Raw genomic sequence first — 13,803 nt, 5'->3', positions numbered from 1 at the left:
CCCAGACTGGAAGAGCCCACGTGTACAGCCCAAGACGGGGGTAGACAGCATCCTAAAGTTAATTGGTCTCTCCCTTCGCCAGGCTTCTTCAAGTCTTTGACCTTTTCCTCTCACAATATTCATTATTACTGAGTATCTTCGTAAAACTGACTGCTGAATGGAGAATAGAGGTAAAAGTTTCACGGAGATGTTTGTTTTCAGCCCTCCCCACGTCCGATGCGTGCGCAATGCCGCAAAGGGCAGGAAGAGGAAGCGGAAGTGTCGGCCGGGGGAGCGTCTGCCTGAGGCCGCGGGGCGAGTCCCGGGCCCCTGCCATGGAGAGGGCTCGCGAGCCGCTGCTGGATGCTAAGTCCGGGGTGAGTCCCGGCCTGGAAGAGCAGGATCAGAGGGGCTGTGGAACAAGAAAGATCTTTCCCTAAATGTGTGTTTTCTGCTTCCGTTTCAGGTCACCAACCAGGTGAGTGAGTGGCCGCCCCGCCCCGTCCTCAGTCGGCCTTCGCTGGGCAGGGGGCGGGCTGCTGCACCCGGCCCGCCTCCCGCAGCCGGAGGACAGGGCCACCCTGAGCCTTCCCCAGTTCTCCCAGACCGAGGCTGGTGTCCGCAATCCGGTGATGTTCAGCTCACCTCCCTGCCTTGCTCCTTCCCTTTTGCACCCGAGAAGGGAGCCGCTGCCGTTGTGATTTAAGCTCCTCCACCCTCTCCAACTCAAAGCGTACAGACCAAGTATTGTTCTTCCTTGATGAGGCGACGTTTTCGAATTTAGGAACAGTCTTTTAGAATGTGATGGATATAGAAGAGATTATTAAAATTTACAAAGATAACACCGCAAACCAGTTTTTAGTCTTTAAAAAAGTTTTTTTTCAAATGGAGTAAAAATTTTAACCTTTCAGAGTGTCTGTTTTTAATGCTAGAAATTTAGAATGTGATGGATATAGAAGAGATTATTAAAATTTACAAAGATAACACCGCAAACCAGTTTTTAGTCTTTAAAAAAGTTTTTTTTTCAAATGGAGTAAAAATTTTAACCTTTCAGAGTGTCTGTTTTTAATGCTAGAAATAAGAATTTGACTTTTGAAAATGTATCTTGGTCCCATGGGGTTTTTTTGTTTGTTTCAAGTGTTCCTGTTCTGTTTCATTTAATAAACTATTTTTAGGCATAACTTAACACACTTCCGGAAGAAGAGTACTAAAACTAGAGTATCTTAGGTCAGGAATTACCCAGGTCCATACAAGATGTACGAAAGGGCTGAGGTAAAAAAATAACACAGGGGCTGAGAGAGGTGTCCATTGACTTCTCTTTGTCATTTGGCTCCAACTGATTTTGTTCGTTGTTTTTTTTTTTTTTTTTTTAAAGATGACCGGTAAGGGGATCTCAACCCTTGGCTTGGTGTTGTCAGCACCACGCTCAGCTAGTGAGCAAACCGGCCATCCCTATATGGGATCCGAACCCGTGGCCTTGGTGTTATCAGCACCGCACTCTACCGAGTGAGCCACGGGCCGGCCTTTGTTCGTTGTTTTTAAGGACACTGGAAAGTAGGGGAATTTAGGAAGGTAGTAATCAACCCAGGACCAGGCTTTGCTCAGTCACACGAGCTAGTGCATTTAGATTCAATCTCTCGTAAGTTATTTTATCCATTCATTTACATTACATCTTATGTTCGAGTAAAATATACAGAAACTGGGGCCGGCCCGTGGCTCACTCGGGAGAGTGTGGTGTTGATAACACCAAGGCCCCGGGTGTTTAAAACAACACAAATTTATTATCTTACAGTTCTGGAGGTCAGAAGTCCAACACCAGTCTTGTGGGGCTACAAACAAGGTGTTGGCAGACCTGTGTTTCTCTTGGAGGCTGTAGGGGAGAACCTGTTTTCCCTGTTTCCTTGTCTTTTCCTGCTCCTAGAGGCTTCCTGCATTTCTTGGCCTGTAGCCTCTACTTCCATCTTCAAAGCACATCATTCCAATCTCTGCTTCTGTCGTCACATTGCTTTCTCTGACTTTGACCCTTCTGCCTCCCTCTTATAAGAGCTGTTGTGATTATACTGGGCCCAACTGGATAGTCCAGGAAAATCCCTCTATCGTAAGATACATAATTTTATTTCATCTACAAAGTCCGTTTTATCAAGTAATGTAATTAACTAAGTTGTATTCATAAGGAAGAGCCATTTATAAATTTGGAACAGGCTCTTTTTCAAAAAATTTTTCAGGTTTGATTTGCTTAAACTCAACTCTACTTTCTTCCTTAAAGTTATTGATATTAGTAAATGATAGTCATTATGTTTCTCTAAATATATTTGCAGTTTACATTTTTTCTTCTAGTCAATAATAAAGTTTGAGCACTAAAATTGTCCTAAGAGGTCTTTATATAATTTTCATAACTTCATGGGGCAAATACAATTATCTTCATTTACTTACTCTTCAGCCCTCTTCTGTACTTCTCTCTCCAAACCTTGAATATTCCTTCCTCACCCTCTGCTGAGGACCCTGCTTATATAACTGAGAACACAGAATCAACCAGAATGTAATTTCCTCATTTTCCTACCACCACGTTTAACATTCTTCCTGCCTTCATATTCTGCCTTCCGTTCTATAATTATTGATGCATTGTTGACAGTCTGTCTAAGGCCAAGCTCTCCACTTGTGAACTGGATCCTATCCTCACAAGCAGAAAGACTATAATTATCACTTTTTCTCTTCTGTGATTTGCATTTCTTCTCTATACTAAATCACTACCAAATATGTGCTAGTGACTGCTTGGAAAAAAAACCTATTTTTGCTCTCATTCATCTTCAGCTACTCTCCTATATCACACTTTTTCTTTACAGCAAAACTCCTTGAAGGAGACATCTGTACTGATAGTCTCTACTTCACCTCCCATTTTATCAAGGCTTTTATACCCACCATTCTTGTCAAGTTCATCATTGAGCTGTGTTACCACGTCCAGTGGTCAATCTTCAGTCCTTATCTTATTTAACCTCAGTAACATTTGACACAGTTGATTACTTTGTCTTTGAAACACTCATTTCTCTAGGAGTCATTCTTCTGGTTTTCCTCCTACCCATTGGTTGTTCTGTCTCAGGCTCCTTTAGTAGATCTTCTTCATAATCTGTTGGAGTATTCCTGGGTACATTCCTCAGAGTTCTTATTTCCTCCCTCAATCCCCTAGTGTTTTCATCTAGTCTAATGTCTTTAAATACCATCTATATTCTCATGATCCAAATTAATCCAATATCTCCCCTGAATCCCAGGCTCAGTATCCAGTTCCTTTCAGTCTTCTCTTGGACACCAGGTGTTTCAAACTTAAAACGTTCAAAACCACAGGCTTGATTCCCACTCCCCTCCCAACTTATTTTCCCAGTGTTCCTATCTCTGTAAATGGTCCTGTCGTTTATCTGGTTGCTCAGGGCCAAAACCATGAAGTTGATGTTGGAAGCTTGGGATATCTTTCTCTAACACCTCCCACACAATCCTTCAGCGTATGTTTTCTCTACTTTAAAAATACACTCTAGGGGCCAGCCCGTGGCTCACTCAGGAGAATGTGGTGCTGATAACAACAAGGCCACGGGTTTGTATCCCATATAGGGATGGCCAGTTAGCTCACTGGGTGAGCGTGGTGCTGCGAACACCAAGTCAAGGGTTAAGATCCCCTTACTGGTCATCTTTAAAAAAAAAAAAAAGAAAGAAAGAAAGAAAGTTTGCTTTTAATTTGCATTTAAAGGTTGAGTTTGGAATTTTACAAATTCTCATCTCATAAACCTAATCCTAGCTTCCTTTTATTTATGAATACTAACTTTGCACAATAAATGTCTTGATGGCAGATCTCTCTGTATCCTCATCTGACAATTTCACTGTTCAATTGATTACAGTGTCAGTGGATTACAACATTTTGCTCTTTAATTACTTTTCTGCTTGAAATGTTCTAGATAATTCAGTTTTATTTTAGATCCCAAGGATCCAATAGTAAAATCTACAATTTTACTGTGGATAGTAAAAATGGAACTTCTTTCATTGAACTGTACAGTCTGAATAAAGTTAAGAATAAGAAATTCCTGGCTCAATCTTTAGATATCACTATTGAATTGAAATAAAAACTGTCTCTATTCATGAACTCTCCTGAATTCAGTTCTTGGAGTTTAGCCACTTATTGAACACTCCTATTTAGATATCCCTAGCATCACCTCTAAATGATACCTTTGGACGTAAAATATATGAAGTCCTGATTGATATTTGGTATTAACATTCTCCCAGTTATCCAGGCTCAAATTTTTACTTAGCTATAAACAGATATAATATGTAAGCAATCATCAAGACCTAGCAATGCATTCTTCATAGGATCTGCTTCATCCTGCTTGTTACCACTTTAGTTCAGGCACTTTTAACCTCGTGTTTGGATTACTGTGTTCTGCTGCCACCAAATGAAGATTTCTTAATCAGTGCTTTGCGATGATTCTTTTTACTCGGAAACTTTCAGTGAGTCAGTCCCCATTGCCTACAAGAAAAGTTTAAATGACTTAATGTGATAAGTTTTCCATAATAAGAGTATTTGAGAGTAATTTGAAAAACTCCAAAAGCTCATTTCACAAAGAATTACTGGCTTTTTTGATCACTTTTGTCAACTTTATTTTCCACACATCTTTACGGAGCCTTTCCCTTTAAGACAGTTAAATGCTCTATCTCTAAACCAGATGTTGACTTTTCATCTGTAGTTGGTTCCACTTACTATTAATTAAACATTTATTCTTTGTTAGGTGTGTATTTATGGAATACATAAACAAGATGCATTTTCCTCTCAATTCCAGTTCTATTTATTTTTCAAAACTGAGCTTAAAATGTATCCCCTCTGTAAAGCTTTCCCTTGATCTCCCTAGGCCACAATAAATTTTTCCTTTCAACCAGAAATGTGGTAGTCACTGACTTGTATTTCTCTTTCTCTCAACTACATGAGCAAGACAACATATATACAAAAAAGGGCATAAAATATGGATAGCTTAACCAATAAAATACGAATAGTTTAAAAGTGAATACATTGGGCTGGCCCAGTGGCGCACTGGAGAGTGCGCCGCTTGAGAGCGCGGCGGCGCTCCCGCTGAGGGTTCGGATCCCATGTGGAGACCGGTTCCCGCTTAATGGCTTAGCGCGGTGCGGGCGCAACACCGAGGGTTGTGATCCCATTGCCGGTCCCCGGTATGGGCGCGACACCGAGGGTTGCGATCCCGTTACCGGTCAGTAAAAAAGGAAAATAAATAAATAAATAAATAAAAGTGAATACATTGTAACCACAATCAGAAGTGAAGAAATGGAGCACTACCAATACCTCAGAAACCCACCATATGCCCCTCCCCAATATAACCCCCCTTTCCTCCACCCTAGAGGTAGGATTATCTTTTTGTAATAATCATATTCCTAATTCTTTATAGTTTTACCATCTATTTCTCAAGTTTAAGTGAATGGAATCACATAACCAACTTTTTTTTAAATACATTTTTGGTGGTAAGTGTAACAAGTTCATTCATTTTCATTGCCGTATAGCATTTCATTTTTCCATTTTATTACTGATTAACTTTTGGGTTGTTTATAGTTGAGGGCTATGATGAATAAAGCTATTAGAACATTCTTTTACATGTATCCTGTGTCCATATGATCAAGGTTTTCTATGTTATGTCCCTAGAATTGCTGGATCACAGTATGGATAACTTCAGTTTTACTAGGTAGAACCAGTTTTCCAAAAGGTTGGCCCAATTTAGACTTCCATCAACAGCATGTGACATTTCCATTGCCTCACATCCTTCCTTGCCAATACTTGGAATTATCAGACTTAAATTTTTGCCATATTGGTAGATGCGTAGTGGTATCACATTGTGGTTTTAATTTGCATTTCCCAGTTTCCTAATGAAGAGCATCTTTTCATATGTTTATTAGCCATTTATAGTTTTTTTGTGTTTGATTTACCTACCACCCTTTTTATTTTTGTGTGTAGAACCTCTATTTAAAATGAATTTATACAATCTTTTTTTACTTATTAAAGATTTTAACCTTTTATCAGCCCTAGCCTGACCTTAATACTGTAGCAGATTGGTCCAAAGCCAGTCTGAGACAGGAGGAAATTTTGGTTCCCATACCAATAACACCTTTTATAAAAAGAAATGTATTAACAAGCAAAGCTTTTTGCTGAGTCAGCATTAGTTTGGTTGTGAAATACATCAGTCTAAGCAAGCATTTTTTTTTAATGAAAAAATTAAGCAGTGTTTTATTGTAAACTCTTTAGTTTACTAGATGCAATTCTGAAAACCTGTTAAAGGTTTTCTGGATAATTACACTTTCCTGTTTACTTTTTATATATTTTAAGATACAAAGAATTTATTTTTTTTTTATTTTTGTCTTTTTTTCGTGTCCGGCAACGGATCGCAACCCTCAGTGTTGCGCCCGTACCGGACCGGGACCGGCAACGGGATCGCAACCCTCGGCGCCGCGCCCGCACCTCGCTCAGCCAGTGAGCGGGAACCGGTCTGTATGTGGGATCCGAACCCTCGGCGGGAGCGCCGCCACACTCCCAAGCGGCACACTGTAGCAGTGCGCCACCGGGCCGGCCCACAAAGAATTTAAATTAGAAAAAAATACAGTGAGAAAAAGAGTAATGTTATATATATTAACCTTAACTGTGAGTATAATCATTTTCCTAAATTGAGAATAATTTTTGCAGAAGTCCTTGAAAATTTCCCTCTTTTTTTCGTATTTATTTGTTTGTTTGTTTTTATCAGTTCCCACTTATACGTGAGAGCATGCAGTATTTACCTTTCTGTGCCTGGCTTATTTCACTTAACATAATTTTCTCTAAGTTCATCCATGCTGCTGCGGATGGTAGTATTTCATTCTGTTTTATAGCAGAGTAGTATTCCTGTAGATATACCACATTTTCCTTATCTTCTCATTCAATGATGGGCATTTAGGCTGGTTCTAACTCTTGGCTACTGTAAATAGTGCTGCAGTAAACATGGGAGTGCAGGTATCCCTTCAACATGATGATTTTCATTCCTTTGGGTGTATGCCCAGCAATGGAATAGCTGGGTCATATGGCAGTTCTATCTGAAGTTGTTTGAGGAACCACCATACTATTTTCCATAATGGCTGCACCATTCTACAGTCCCACCAACGGTGTAGGAGGGTTCCCCTTTCTCCAAATCCCTGCCAGCATTTGTTATTCTCAATCTTTTGGATATTAGCCAGCCTAACTGGAGTGAGATGATATCTCAGTGTGGTTTTGATTTGCATTTTCCAAATTGGCAAGTATTTTTTGAGTGCCTGCTATGTACCAGGCACCTGTCTAAGCTTTGGAAACATGATAGACAAAATTCTTTCACCCAAGGTCTTATGTTTTAGAATCAGTATTAAGAGCCGCATTTATCCAATCCTGTTTTATGCCATGGCAACAGTGAATAGTCACTGACAGAAATTAGATAAAAATCTTGAGGTAGCCAGTAGCCAATAAGCATGTAATCTTTTGGTTTCAATTCTGATTCCGTAAATGTGTGACCTGGTGCACGTTACCTAAGCTCTCTGAAATTCAGTTTTGTCATCTGCGTAATAGAAATAATAACCTATAATGTTATGGTGATTCAGTGAGGCATTTAATACATGTGAACTGCATAGCACATCACCTGGCACATATCTGTCATGAACTCTGATGAAATCTAAAACCACCTTGTTACTATGTGTGCTAATGGAAGGTGTGAGCTTGAGGACTGTGGTGAGGAAAGAAACTGGAATGGTTACCATGTGTGCCTCAATCAACTATAAAGATCATATTACCCTCTTCCATTTTAGGACTTTCCAGGTGCAGAATAGGGGAAGGCATAGATGGAAGAGGAAAGTGAGATAAAAGATGATTCAAAGCATTGAGTACCCTAAAGTGCAGGAGCAAAATTTAAGCCTATTAAAGAAAACCAATATTGCCATATCTTCTACTTCCATTATATGTCTAGTGGAGTTTTTTTGTTTTTTCATTTTTTTCTTTTTTCTTTTTTTAACTGTGACAGTGTTGTTTTCTAACTCTGTTTATATCTCTTATTACCTCTCCATTTTATATTTGATAACTGTTCCTCTAGCAATATTAAAATGAAGATATTTTCTTTTACTATGACCAGTATTGAAACTAAAAGTTGAGTGCGAGAGGAGTAAAATTGAATAAATATCTGCATTCAAGGCAATGTGATTACTAATGTTTTGTGCCATTTTATTAAAGCTTATAGATTTTCAGTGGAAACTGGGTATGGCTGTGAGCTCGGACAGTTGCAGATCTCTTAAGTATCCTTATGTTGCAGTGATGCTAAAAATTGCAGATCCTTCAGGCCAAGTAAAGAACAAGTCCTTTGAAATGACAATTCCACAGTTTCAGGTTTGTGATTTAACTCATTTAATTTTAGTTCATTTTTCTGTAATTACTGCTTTAAAAGATGTGTAAAATCTTTCTTAAGGGAAAATTTGAATTGTTTTTATTTGCAAGTTGATGTGCTTTACTTTTTTTTTATTAATTTTTTTTTATATTCTATGATGTTGTTGCAGAGCAGTTGGGAGAGAGAGGGAGAAAGGAAAGGGGAAGAAAATGTGATGGAGGAAGGAGGTGTGGTGGGATTGAGGCCTGTGGCACCCCCCACACTCCCACAGGGGAGACGGGGCAGGGGGGCCGGGGGTGCTTCCGGTGGTGGCTTGGTCATTGCCGGGCTGGGTGCGTATGTCAGGGGAGTGTGGCAAAAGTCCTCGCTTCCCACCATCCCAGCTTGGGAACCTGGGTCCCTTCTTGCTGTGGCTCGGTAGTCATTGCTGGGCTGTTGCTCGTGTTGTGGAGGGCATGACTGAGGCCGGAGGCCTGCTTTACTATTTTTTATTAGCACACACAAAGATCTGAATTTGTTTTCTTTAGGAATTTGATAAATTATTTTTAGTGTAATGTGCTGAATTTGTGTACTATGCCATTTGATCACTTTAACAGCACTCCTCTGTGAGTATATTTAGCAATTTTTCATCTTCTCTGGCAGAATATTTACCTTACATTTAACTGTTTTATATCCAAGAATGTTAAGCTAAATGAATCTTTTCTTTGAATAGTGTTGACCTTGAGTTTTCTGACTAATCATGTTTACAAAATGCAGATCAGAGCAACTATACTTGCTGACTAGTTTTATCAGCTAGAGATTGAAATAACTCAGTAGTTTATATTTAGAGTTATGTTATTCATATTATCATTCTATAAGTATATACCTCTTTTCTGTGACCAAGGAAGAAAAAAATGAGAGAGCAATAAATAAGATTTTCTTTTGAATGTACATACCAGGAGATGTTTTATCATTAAATTAACTGGCAGATATCCTGCTTTAAGACAAAAATAATGGTCACAAATTTAACATTATTAATGTTTTTTAGTATCTTAAAAGGAATTGGGACTTGGTAAAAAGGAAACAAATGTATGTTGTGATGTGTGAATAGCCTTCAACTGTATATAAGAACCAAATCAATTTCAAAAGAAAATATAGGTTTTAGTCCTTTTTGTGATTCTCAGTGCTGACCTAATTCTAATATTTCTGTGCAGCATTCATGTTCTGTGTTTCCACCTCTAGAAATTTTTTTCCCAAAGGAAAAAAATCACAAATGGGGCAACTTTTTTCTCCCAGTGTTATAGAGGTATAATTGACAAATAAAAATGGTTTATTTTAAAGGTGTACAACATGATTTGATAAATGTATACACTGTGTAATGATTACCACAGTCAAGCTAATTATCACATCCATCACCACATAGTTACCTTTTTTTGGTATGTGTGTATGGTGAGGACACTTAAAGTCTACTGTCTTAGCAAATTTCAAGTAAGCAATACAGCACTATTAACTGTAGTCACCATACTGTACATTAGATCCCTAGAACATAGTCATTTTATAACTGAAAGTTTTTACCCTTTCACTAACATCTCCTTATTTTCCCCAACCCCCAGCTCCTGGCAATCACCTTCTACTCTCTGCTTCTATGAGTTCAACTTTTTTAGATTCCACATATAAGTGAGATCATGCAGTATTTGTCCTTCTGTGTCTGGCTTATTTCATTTGACATAGTGTCCTCCAGGTTCATATGTGTTGTTGCAGATGGCAGGATGAGGTAGTTTTTACGTGGCTTAAAGCTAACCAGGCAAACAGGGCCTGTCAGTCACATTACATGACTGAGAGCAAAGAAACATTCTCTGAGCATTTAATTTATATCTTTGTGGTAGATGAAATTTTGACCATCAGTATACAGTTTTAAAGAAATAGTTACATCTTGCTTCATTCCATACTAAATTTACATTAAATTAAAACAAAATGCAAATATTCTTAAGTTACAAAATAGAAAATTAAGACCAAATAAGAAGGAAAACACAAATATTTAAATCATTATAGGGTTTCCTAATTGCTCAGGTTAAGTTTTTCAAATTTGCCTCCTAGCTTCCTGGCAGGTGCAGTAGAAGAAAGGAAAACAGAATCTGTTGACCCCTCTCTTATCCGAGATTTTTTAAAAAAATGCCTTCTACAGGAGAACCACCATAGCAACTTAATTTTTAAATGACAGAAATAAACATCTACCATATAAACCTATTGTCAATGTTACATCTCACTTATTGTAATTGAACCCATAATCTTAAACAAGACAGCCCTTACCTCCCTGAAATGAAGTTTTTCACGTGATTTAAAGTGTTTTGGGGCCTGGAACCAACCTGTCATTTTTGTTTTTATTTTCAGTGTCAAGGAGGGTGCTGGGTATTTAATAAATCTTTCTGGTGTGATCTTAAAAGAACTTTCTCATGTGCTTTTTAAAATGTTTAGTCATGAACTAATTATCCAGCGCTACAATAATATTTTTGCTTGCAGAACCAAATTATACCTGTTTGTTTCTTATGAAGCCTTCAGTAGTTGAAGATGTAACATTAAAATACAAACTTAATAGGTTATATAGCCTCTGGTACTCAGATATAATTAAAAGAACTACTTAAGTATCCTGTAAAAACAAAATTAATATTATTTTTTCCCTTTCCTCTCCAGAATTTCTACAGACAGTTCAAGGAAATTGCCGCAGTTATCGAAACTGTGTGAAAACTTACTTGGTTGATAAATTGCTATCATCATTCTGAAATCATGGACTTCATTTTCTGCAACAAATCTGGATAAGAATCAAATGATATTTATTGAATGAAAATTGCACTTTTGTTTTTCCATTTTTTTTAATAATAAAAAATCAGACAAACAGGAATCAGATAGTGGTGGTCAATACACAACTTTGTGAATGTACTAAAAACTACTGAATTGAACACTTTAAAGGGTGTACTTTGAGATATGTGAATTATATCTCAATAAAAAAATCAGACAAACAATTGAATGATCGATAGTAAAGGCCACACAAGTTTATGTATTAGAATGATAGTTTTAAAACTTACTGGTAATGGAACTCATTTCATAAACAAAATCTTATATGGAATCCTATAAAAATATATATATATATAAATCAGAAGAGTAGTATTTGATTAAGATAACTTTATAAATTGAACTTTATAACATTCACTTATTATAAAGGCAATCAGTGAGAAGAGTGAGGCTTCTCTCAAACATTTGGAATCAGTTAGGATTGACCATTGCTCCCTTATATTAGCCTAACATTTGATTGTCTTTGTTATTAATATTTGTAGGAAGTTTAAATACCTGCACAGAGATGGGAAGATGTTTTATTCTGAGTTTATATACAACTGCATTAACCTTTTATTTATTTATTTATTTAGTTTTTAAAGATGACCGGTAAGGGGATCTTAACCCTTGACTTGGTGTTGTCAGCACCATGCTCACCCATTGAGCTAACCGGCCATCCCTATATGGGATCTGAACCCATGGCCTTGGTGTTACCAACACCACACTCTCCTGAGTGAGCCACAGGCCAGCCCCTGCATTAACCTTTTAACACAAGTTATTATGTTAGATGATCTCTGTTGAATTTAAATTTATAAACCAGTTGTTAAAATATTTTATAAAGCTGCAGCACTGTATGGCATTGGCTTACGAATAAGCAAATAGATCACTGAAATAGAATAGGTGGCCTAGAAATAGATCAAGACATTTGGTACAAGGATGGAATTTCAGTTGGGTGGGAAAACATGATTTATTTAATAAATGATACTAGCAATCACAACATATGCAAAAAGCAAATTCCAGATGGATTAATGACTTATATATGAAAGACAGAAATTAGAAATTTTAGAGAATATTTATGTTATCTAAGGCTTGGGAAGATCTTTTTAACCCAGACAGTAGCCTCACAGCCATAATATTAAACATAAATGTATTTGAAAAATAGGAATTAAAAATTACATGTGGAGAAAAAAATGGGCCATAAACAAAGACAAAAGATAGATGCTAGGTTGATGTATAAGTTAGTTCGTGGTCTGGAGAATAAATTGCTTTAGATATATCAAGTAGGAAGAGATTGTGTACAAGAAATTAGATGCTCACTAAACTGTCAGACTGAGGGAACAAAAGTCAGGAAAAATCATTGATGAATTTTAGAAAATCCAGGAGTGCAGGAATTTCAGGGAAAGCCACTGCCAATCTCTGGTGTTTACAGCACAATGCAGGATGTCACCTGGACTAAGCTAATGTTATTATCACTTCAGTTTACAATTAAACCAGCTAACTAAAAGGGAAAAATAATATATATGAGATCTAGGATGCAGGAAAGTGGATGTATCTTCCTGGTAAGTGATGGGTTTAGTAGCTTATGAGGAGATGGATGCCATCTGGGTCTTATAACTCTACTATTCGCAATGTACAGCTTTCTTCATAGGTTCAAGATGGTTGCTCCAGCTCCTGGCTTCACACCCATATTCCAGAAGTTTCCCCATCACTTCTGCTCACATCCCATTGAGCAGACACAGTAATATGGCCACAACTACCTGCAAGGAAGGTTGGGAGTTATACTTTTTAGCTTAGCAACTCTGTGGCTAAATAAAAGTTCCATAACAGTAAGAAAAAAAGAACAGATATTGGAGGACAAATAATTTCTGCTCTAAGTGTTAAGATAAAGGTATGTACAGAGTACCAGATGACTGCAGAAGAGACTGGTGGGTTGCTAAATGATTCCTAGAGGTTCTAGTCAACCCAAAGAGAGAAAAAAAGAATAAGGAAAAGAAGAATTTATATAGTAATAAGAGTCTTCTAACTGTATCAATGATAATCATTTATAAATAATGTTATATGTATTCAAATATAAATGTAAAATTCATTATTACAAACCCAAAATAAATTGTTTGGCATTGCAGTCTTCCTTTTTTCTCTTTCTGTCTGGTGATTCCAAACTGATGTAATAAATATGTTCAAACATAGAGATTTTTGCCTTCCCGTAGAGAATTGGCATTTCCAGGTAAATAAAAATACAATTTCAGGGAAAACAAGAAGTTAGGTAATACCATTAGGAACTTATACATTGCTGAAAGGAGTATACATTGGTACAAGCGCGTTGGAAAATTATTTGGATTATTTTATAAAGGTAAATTATGTATGTCCTATGGTTCAGCAATTCTACTGCTCAAACTCTTACCCATTTATCATCAAAAATGCTCATATCTTCCTGTACACAATAGCAAAAAACTGACAATAGGACAAATGACCATACACAGAATTTTTTTTTCTTCTTAATTTTATTTTATCGATATACAATGAGGTTGATTATTGTGGCCCATTACCGAAACCCCCCTCCCTCCTCCCTCTCTCCCCTCCCACCCAACAATGTCCTTTCTGTTTGCTT

At 37.4% G+C, this 13,803-nt stretch overlaps 1 protein-coding gene across 2 annotated transcripts; it reads left to right on the top strand.

The window, feature by feature from the left end:
* Positions 1-264: 264 nt before the first annotated feature.
* COMMD6 (COMM domain containing 6) lies at positions 265-11,265 on the top strand. 2 transcript variants are annotated; one of them, XM_008580448.1, is made up of 4 exons: positions 265-356; positions 446-457; positions 8,237-8,389; positions 11,058-11,265. In XM_008580448.1, the coding sequence occupies exons 1-4, from the start codon at positions 315-317 to the stop codon at positions 11,106-11,108; spliced, it is 258 nt and encodes an 85-aa protein (XP_008578670.1). In that variant the 5' UTR covers positions 265-314; the 3' UTR covers positions 11,109-11,265. The 2 variants fall into 2 exon arrangements, with proteins under 2 accessions (XP_008578670.1, XP_008578669.1); XM_008580447.1 differs by lacking the exons at positions 8,237-8,389; positions 11,058-11,265 and having other exon boundaries at positions 446-889.
* Positions 11,266-13,803: the final 2,538 nt, after the last annotated feature.

This window comes from Galeopterus variegatus, unplaced genomic scaffold (assembly GCF_000696425.1).
Source record: "Galeopterus variegatus unplaced genomic scaffold, G_variegatus-3.0.2 Scaffold2101, whole genome shotgun sequence".
NCBI classification, from domain to species: domain Eukaryota; kingdom Metazoa; phylum Chordata; class Mammalia; order Dermoptera; family Cynocephalidae; genus Galeopterus; species Galeopterus variegatus.
The sequence above is the reverse complement of the archived record's forward strand: the minus strand, read 5'-3'. Positions and strand labels throughout refer to the sequence as shown.